At 48.1% G+C, this 9,170-nt stretch overlaps 2 protein-coding genes across 2 annotated transcripts; one reads left to right on the forward strand and one right to left on the reverse strand.

Annotated features, from left to right (window-relative positions):
- Window positions 1–2,989: 2,989 nt before the first annotated feature.
- On the forward strand, window positions 2,990–7,830 carry LOC141022833 (uncharacterized). Its single transcript, XM_073499102.1, has 3 exons — window positions 2,990–3,098; window positions 3,420–4,343; window positions 7,820–7,830. Exons 1-3 carry the CDS (start codon window positions 2,990–2,992, stop codon window positions 7,828–7,830), a joined length of 1,044 nt encoding a protein of 347 aa, XP_073355203.1.
- A 226-nt stretch (window positions 7,831–8,056) lies between these two features.
- On the reverse strand, window positions 8,057–9,170 carry LOC109763663 (uncharacterized). The gene is made up of 2 exons (XM_040388427.3): window positions 8,838–9,170; window positions 8,057–8,730 (listed from the first exon to the last, which is right to left on the reverse strand). The coding sequence occupies exons 1-2, from the start codon at window positions 9,070–9,072 to the stop codon at window positions 8,291–8,293; spliced, it is 675 nt and encodes a 224-aa protein (XP_040244361.1). The 5' UTR covers window positions 9,073–9,170; the 3' UTR covers window positions 8,057–8,290.

Genomic DNA, 9,170 nt, shown 5'->3' on the forward strand with positions numbered 1-9,170 from the left:
CACAAGCAGAAAATGATAGTAACAGGCCGTAAGTAAACGAATGCTGGAAAATAGCCCAAGAATAAATGGGCTCTGAGAAGGCCGAAAGATAACATGGGCTGGAAACGGCCCAACGGAATAACGCGCCGTTAATGGGTATAAAGTGATACACTGTTCTTTACGGGCCAGTTTCACCACGGGCCATTAATGGGTGTAAAGTGATACACTGTTCATTACGGGTCAGTTTCACCACGGGCCGTTAATAGGCCAAGAGTTACATAGGGCCTCATATGGGCCGAAAGACGTCATGGGCCATACATGGGCCAGAAGTGAAAATGGGCTGGAATCATATTGGATGGCCCAGATGACGCTACTGGGCCTAATTCGAATAGGGCGTAACGGGCCTTGGGTTAGCGGGCTGTAAATGGGCTATATGCGAACAGGCCGTTAACAGGCTTTCCATGGGCGGCCCGCCACCTTTTGACCAAGTCAAACGGGCCGGCCTTTTCACAGGAATGGGCCTCTGTTGGGCCGTGCCACGTGTCGACGTATCATAGGTGCCTTCTGTCCAATGAGTGGATGACATCTATCCCAGCGATGAGCCGACACGTGTTTCCTCCAGCCAATGATGAATTTACACGTGGAAAATCCCCATTGGTCGGGGCTGTTAACGGGTTATCGGATCCAAAACCCGACCCGATAGCTTAACGGCGTTCCGTTACGATGGATGCCACATGTCGGTCACCCTTGACGAAAGCACTTCTGTGACGCGCGATTTATCGTCATGGAAGTGGACACTTCCGTGATGATAATTTTGGTGATGTCATGGAACACTTCTACGACAGCACAGGTATGACTATCTTGATTCTGTCATAAATTTGTCATGGATGTACATGCATGACAGAAAACGTGACCTACTGTGACAAACACGTATCATCATGGAAGTGTCTTTTTTTGTAGTATTGGTTCGTGGATCGTAGAAGCGGTATGCCTTGGTGCCGGAACTCCTCTCGTATCTGATGAACACCATCTTGGTGCTACGATCGGCGAGCTTTGAGAGATGCGGCTCCGCCGTCTTCACATGTGCCACGCACCCGAACGTCCGTAGATGAGACACATTCGGCTTCCATCCGTAAATTGCTTCATACGGAATCTTGCTGATCACTGCCTTCGTTGGAGTCCGGTTGAGAAGATAGACCGCCGTCGAGACAGCTTCTCCCCAAAAAGTCCGTGGCAAGTTCTTCCTCTTGAGTAAACTTCTCGCCATGTCAACGATGGTTCGATTGCGCCTTTCAACAACCCCGTTCTGCTGCGGCGTACAAGGTGCCGTGAGGAACCTCTTTATGCCAATCTTCTTGCAGTAGTCGTTGGACTCGTTCGACGTAAACTCTCCGCCGCGATCTGTCCGTAGAGCACGAACCTTCAGCTTGTGTTCCATCTCCGTTGCAGCCTTCAGCTTCTTAAACGCTTCAAACGCCTCATCTTTAGATCGTAGGAGAACGACCCACATGTATCTCGAGTAGTCATCTACCATAAGGAAGAAGTACTTCTTTCCTCCGTGAGTTCTGGGGTGATAGGGCATAGATCACCATGGAGCAGCTCGAGTGCATCACTTGCACAATAGGTAGACTAAGCAGGGAATGGCCTGCGATGCTGTTCTCTAACCAAGCACCCATCACATACTCGATCAACATGGTCGATTAACGGCATCCCAAATACCATCTCCATCTTCGACATCTTCTTCAAGGCCTAGAAGTTAACGTGTCCAAATCTAGCATGCCATAACCATGCATCATCATCACTCTTGGCGAGCCAATACTCTGGTTGAGATTGATCAAGGTTGATGATATAGAGCCTGTTCCGAGTGCGATTCACACGTGCTAGCACGTTTCGGAGATTGTCAAAGATCGTCATCACTCCGTTCTCAATATCCACCTTGCATCCATTCTCATCAAGTTTCCCGACAGAGATGATGTTGTTGCGAAGCCTTGAGATGTAGTATACTCCGGTGAGTATGCGATGTTCTTCTGTGAGACCCTCGAAGAGGACAGAACCTTGCCCACAAATGTCCACATTTGAACCATCACCGAACTTGACCGAGCCTTGAACATCATATTCTAGCTCGAGGAACTTCTCCTTGCACCCCGTCATGTGGTTACTGGCACCCGTGTCTAGATACCACGGCACGTTCTGTCTTATGGATAACTTTGGTGTTACTTTTTCCTCATGAAGTAGCACCTTCCGGTTTGGTCTCACAACCACTGTTTGGACGAGATCACAAACTTTGGCCATCAGAAGACCTAGACATTCGTCTTCCCGCTTCGCCAAATTTGCCTTGATCTCCCGCTTGTTAGGCTCCGGACAATCCTTCCCAAAGTGACCCATCTCGTTGCAATTATAGCACTTGACCTCGGACATATCCAAGTTCCGTGGCTTCTGCTCTTTAGATTGGTCCGCCTTACAACGACCTTGTGGCTTGCTTTTTCCGGTTTGTCCGCCGCGCTTCACGTTGCTTAAGCCTTCGCCAATGTTGCACCTTCCTTTGCTACTTGGGGACTCCCAATCTGCGCGCGAGTACATGAGTTGGTCACTACCTCCTCCTTTGCCTTTCCGACAGCCACGAGCATTCTCTTCCCATGTCCGCACGCGCCCGATCGCCTCCGTTATGGTCATGTCATCGATGTCGTAAAGCTGCTCGAGCATGCCGATGATGTACGCGAATTTATCAGTCACTGAACTGAAAAACTTCTCCGCAATCTCGGTCTCGTCGAGCTTTGCACCAAGCGCGCAGATCTCTCCCACCAAAGTAGTCAGATGCATGGCATAGTCGTTCACCGATTCAGTTTCCTCCATCTGCAACTTGTGAAATTGGTATCTATAGCCTCGACGATCTACGATGACAGACAGCGACGCTGAGTCAGTCAATTCCGGCATAAAGAGGTTCCTCACGGCACCTTATATGCCGTAGCAGAACGGGGTTGTTGAAAGGCGCAATCGAACCATCGTTGACATGGCGAGAAGTTTACTTAAGAGCAAGAACTTGCCAGGGACTTTTTGGGGAGAAGCTGTCTCGACGGCGGTCTATCTTCTCAACCGGACTCCAATGAAGGCAATGATCGGCAAGATTCCGTATGAAGCAATTTACGGATGGAAGCCGAATGTGTCTCATCTACGGACGTTTTGGTGAGTGGCGCATGTGAAGACGGCGGAGCCGCATCTCTCAAAGCTCGCCGATCGTAGCACCAAGATGGTGTTCATCCGATACGAGAGGAGTTCCGGCACCAAGGCATAGCGCTTCTACGATCCACGAACCAAGCGTCTACGGATTTCACGCGACGTCGTGTTTGAAGAAAACCAAGCGTGGAATTGGAGCGCAGCAGCCGATGATGCTCCAAACAGTAACATATTCACAGTTGAATTTCCAACTGATGATGATGCAGGGGAGGACGTCCAGGTGGTTGGCAAGACGCCCAACCAAGGTGACTACAATGATAGTGATCATCATGGTGCCGACACCAACGACAACGCGCATGGGTTGCAAGGTGATAGCGACAACGACGCGCAAGACACGGGTAGAGATCTCGGCAACGACATCGACAATGAGGCACATAGTGATGATGACAATCAAGATGATGGTCACGATCACGATGACTACGCCGACGACGTGGATGCCAACGACCCAGCATCTACCACGCCCGAGACTCAACCGTCTTCCTCAAGTGCATCGACGCCGACACAATTTGTGTCGCCTCCTTCGCAAGCCACAACGGATTCTTCCGGGCCTCGTCGCTACCAAGCCCTCAAGAAAGTCTACAGGTACGCAAAGCCAGTTACGCTCGAGTACTCCGATTTGTGTTTACTCGGAGTTGAGGAGCCGGCGAACTTCGTAGAGGCGAGCAAAAGTTCAAGTTGGATGCACGCCATGGATGAGGAGATGAAGGCGATCGAGAGCAATGGCACGTGGACTTTGGTAACCCGACCTGTGAACCAAAAGGCGATAGGTTTGAAGTGGGTTTACAAGTTAAAGAAGGAAACGAAGGGTGCCATTGTGAAGTACAAAGCAAGACTCGTTGCAAAGGGCTACGTACAACGTCAAGGAGTTGACTATGAGGAGGTGTTTGCACCGGTTGCTCGAATTAAGATGGTGAGAGTGCTCCTAGCTTTGGCAGCACAAGAGGATTGGAAGGTTCATCACATGGATGTTAAATCCGCTTTCCTCAACGGTGACCTCACAGAAGAAGTGTACGTGGAACAACCCCTCAGCTACGAGAAGAAAGGAGGAGAAGTGAAAGTGTACAAGCTCAAGAAGGCACTTTACGGGCTAAAGCAAGTGCCAAGAGCTTGGAACTCAAAGTTAGACCAAAGTTTGGTCTCACTCGGGTTCAAAAGATGTCCCCTAAATGATCCAAAAGACAGTTCATCAATCACCGAAGAACAGGTGAAGATTGAAGACGCGATCAAGAAAAAGCGTTGGCATCAAGCTATGGACGAGCCAATGACAAGAAAGATGATCCCCGAAGTGCTACAAGAAACGGCAAAAACAGTGCCTATGAGTAGCAACACTCGCATTTGGGATCCAGGTGGTAACAAGAAAGTTGTGCTTAGGGAGGTGAATGTTAGACATAAGCACACCTTGTGTCCGACTGGGATTAGTAGTCTAAGTACGATTAGGATTGCTAGCCGTGTCGGTCATGTAACGAGCTAGTCTAGCCTGCTATATATACATGTAGCAGCCCCTTGTAATTGTACTACAACAAAAAAGCAAAGCAATACAAAGTATACAACAGGCTCGACACGAGCCTGTAGCCATCAAATCGATTCAGTATTTTCCGTTCGTCAAGTACGCTGGGGTTTCGTCGTGAGAAATCGAAACTTTCCGAGCCGCCGAGACACAGCTCCACATACAGGAGTTGCACGTAAAAAAAAAGGTTTTGTGGGATTCTAAAAAAAAGTGGTTTTGTGGTGCTAAACATATCCAAATGAAATTTTAAAATACCATAAAATTCGTACTAATGTCTGGAATCATATGGAGTCCTGTGAACCTTTTTATTTTGGCCAGATAATTTAAGCAAAAACTATTTGTATTATAAAGTCAACTTAGGAAATAAAACTCCACACAGTTTCAAACAACATCACAACAAAATAATCCAAATTTACTTAATTTGTATAACAATCCAAAATTTAGAATTTTGGGATGTTACAGTCCTCCATGGTGTCATGCATGTCATTCCTCCATAGGGGCACGCGGATGTGTATGCCCATAAGAAAAAAAATGTTATTTTTTTTTGTATTCGAAAACTTATGATTGTAATAGTAGAAATAACGGTAATAATAAATGTTATAGTGCGCGGGATTAGCAATTTGTTATTGAGAAATATCTGATTTTGCTTTGGAAGATTTTCGAGAAAAATCTTATGCGTGTCTTTTAGGAGGTGATCTCACATATATGGTGCGATTCTAAATTCTTAATTACTTATTATTTACGTGATTAATAGAATAATCACCTGCCAAAACAAGCATGAAACAAGATCTCTCTTTTAATGGGATTTGGTTTTTGAATGAGAGGGGGGGAAATCCAATGAAAAGAGATGATGGGAAGTGAGGCAAAAACATGAAAATAAATCAGGATACCATACTACCAACTCCTTTAAGAATAGAGATACGTGAAGATACATGTAGCATGGAAGTTTGGGTGGAACGTTCCTCCACGTTTCCTTCCTTCCATCATCACCAACTGTCAGGTACTACTATACATGGTGTATGAAGGACGTGGAGTTTCTACACCTAGGAGCAAATGCTCCTGATGTGAACAGTAGCATCAAATAAATTCAAAAATATTTCAAAAAGTTCTGAATTTTTTTTGGCATACTTTCACAAATGTTTGATGTGCATGCAAAATTTCATCGCAAAATCACATTGGTGGAAGGTGTGGTAAAGAAAATCGAGGCTCTAAAAATGTTACTTATAAAAGCATTTTGGAGCTCAGTTTTTTTGGCACACCTTCCACCAATGTAATTTCGCGATGAAATTTTGCATGCGCAACAAACATTTGTGAAAGTATGTTACAAAAAAATTTAAGAATTTTTTAAATATTTTTTCTATTTTTTAATTATACTGTTCATACCAGGAGCATTTGCTCCTGGGTGTAGAAATGTACTTTTGGTATAGGACCGCTTTAATATGGCAGCTTCTTTCTGCCGGGTCGGGTCGCTCTAATTTAATCCCAACTGACAGGTACTATACATGGTATTGGTGGCACGGTTCGAAGAAGATTTCACAATTTTTTGAGATAGCGAACCACCCATGCCAAGCGGTAAGATTTCACAATTTTTAGTGGCCGAGCAGAATTTTACCTGATGAGTAAACGCAACTTGTCTCGGTGTCAATTTTATGTGCCTCGAAGTCTTCTCTTGGTTCTAAAAAACGCAACTCGCTCCCATGCCGCTCCTCTAGCCACACTGGGCGCCCAACTTCGGTCACCGCCGGTTCCCTTCCCTCCTCGGCGCCGGCACCGACAGGGGCTCTCTCGTCCTCTCGCGCGGGAAGACTGGTCGGTCGGTGTCTTCGGCTAGGGCGTGGAGCAGGCGAGCATGATAGCGTGTTGGTTCTCTGGCATGCGGCGGACGGCGGATCCGGCTAGCATGCCCGATCCTCTCCTTGCCGCCGGCGGCTCCTCTAGTCGGGTTGTGTTGGACGGGTGCGGTAAATGTGCCTGGATTTGTTTCGCCTGAGGCAGCAGTTCCTTCTACATTGGTGGGCCTCTCCGACGAGCGCTTCTGCCTCCTACTCTCCGAGTGCGAGGGACTACCGCCGAGGAGAAATCCTTTGCGCAGATGGTGCAGCAACGTCTATGGACGCCGCTAACCTCTTTGGAGGGCATTGTCACGGTGGCAGTCCCATCGAGCTTCGAGGGAAACCCCTGGTTTGGCTTGTCAGATTAGACAGTGGCGGCATGTGGTGACCAGTACTACGAACACAGAAGGACGTTCATTGAATATGGCTCATACGTGGGTCCAGTGATTGTTCATAAAGAATGGGAAACATGTATACATGCCAGAATACTTGAGAAGACACATATCTCTATGAAACTTAGAGGTCCAGATATAGGGATCATTTAGACCCAGAGCCAAAATGAATTTCCCCTATATAAAGACTCCTTGAAGGGTCCTCAAATGCAAAAAAACAACAACAACAACAACAACATGTTTTCGTGTAAGAAACAAATTGTTCGAAGGTTTTAGTTTTTCAAAATAGTTTTGTGGATTTTAGCTGTTATGCCCCCCCCCCCCCCCCCCCCCGCGCGCGCCTCTCACAACCTAGGCGGCAGTGCGGCAACTCCCCATCTAATCTTGTCTGCCGGTGTTTCTATTGTCGCTTTGTCCCTTCTTCTTGTTATATGGATTGTTATATGCGTCGTGGCTTTCTGTCTTGATCCTCCATCTCTGGTTCCTATCGATGATGGTTGCCGTCTTTTGTCGGGGAGCATGTGATGTTTGCATCCCCCGACTTAGTATGCTGGATCTGGTGCGTTCTCCAGACCCTTTCTGATGTTTCCTTCTACAAGGTGGTGATTTACCCTATAGACCGCAATGCGGACGTCTTCTGCTCTGCATCACCTACTTCCCGACTGCCGATTTTACAAACTCCTATGTTTCAACAAGTTTTTTCACAGATGGAGGCTCAGAGGCGACATCGAGTTTTGCGTACACTGTATTCATCGATGGATCTAGGAGGAAGAAGACTTCAACAACCCCAGGGACTTGGATGCATTTTTTAATTTTTGTAAGTGTGTTTTTATAATGATATCTGATCCTTAATGGTATAGCCATTGGTCTTTCAGGAAATAAATGATTTTGCGAATTTCAAACCAAGATCTCATACGCACACGATAGCACACACCACAACGTCAACTTGTTAGCGTCCGTGGGGTCCCAGTTTTCGCAAATCATCCCCTTGAAGGAAGCTTGTGGCCGTGGACCTGAGAAACTGCGCCTCGAGGTGGTGAGCTAAGTGATAGTGCCGGGCTGGCCCTCCTGAAGGCTCATTTGGATTGGAATTAGTGATGGAGCACCAAATCATCCGGGCCACTGGATCGGGAGAAATGAACGGACTATATTAATTTCTGAAGTGCTGTAAAAGAGCTCAATTTTGAACAAACAATCTCCATACGCACACGACAGCGCACACCACAACGAGCGGTGCATCACTCATTTCAAACATAAGCTGCTTATTTCGCAAAAGAAGAACGGGAAAGAACGGGAAAGTGAGTACACGAAAAGGGGAAAACGCACTGAAGTTCGGTTTGGGCCGGTCACTTCTGATTTTTCGGTGAGGCGCCATTACCTTGGGCATTGTTTGAGCTCGGCTTGTCTTGGGCTGGCGTGTTCTGGGCCGTGGTTTTCTTCCCAAACCCGACTGGTTTTTTGATGCCACGGTTGTCGGCTTTGCCGATGGTGATCTCCAGCATCCCGGCCTTGAGCTCCGCGGTGACGTCCTCGCTGTTGTATTCCTTCGTCATGAGAAGCCTGACGTGGAAGGAGCCCACCCCGTGCACCTCCACCGGCGACTCCTCGCGGCCGCCGGCCCCGGTGCCAGCCTTCCTCTTGATCTCGAGCATGTCCTCGCCGGCGGTGATCTCGAGGTCGTTCTCCGAGAGCCCGGGCACCTGGAGCCATATCTTGACGTGCTTCTCCTCCTCCTTGATGTCCCACCGCTCCTTGCTGTCCGGCGGTTGCACGGGGTACAGCAGGGCTGAACACACACACATACACACACATAAGAGTTCAGATTTCAACAGCTATGAACGAGACTACTATTTGACATGCATGATGGATGAATGTGGAGGGCGTCTCACGTACCGGTGGGGGGGATGCTGAACACCGGCAGCTGTTTCTCCGGGTGAGCGCGGAGTACCACAGACGTCGGCCGGCCGCACTTGACGGCGAGAGAATTAGGGAACGCCGTCGCTGTCGCCGGCCTCCAAGAGCGGCTGGCCGACGTGCCGGAAGAAGACGGCAGAACGGGCGAGCGACTCATAGGGGTGCAAGACGCAACAACAACCGTCGACATTAGACCCGCGACGCTAGCTTGCATCTATCACTGCCTTATCCTGATGCTGGATCGGAATGCGGGAACTATCTCGGAAGAAGGCTAAGAGTTGGTTTAATGCATGCCAATTCTTGGCTACTAGT

This window comes from Aegilops tauschii, chromosome 5 (assembly GCF_002575655.3).
Source record: "Aegilops tauschii subsp. strangulata cultivar AL8/78 chromosome 5, Aet v6.0, whole genome shotgun sequence".
NCBI lineage: Eukaryota > Viridiplantae > Streptophyta > Magnoliopsida > Poales > Poaceae > Aegilops > Aegilops tauschii.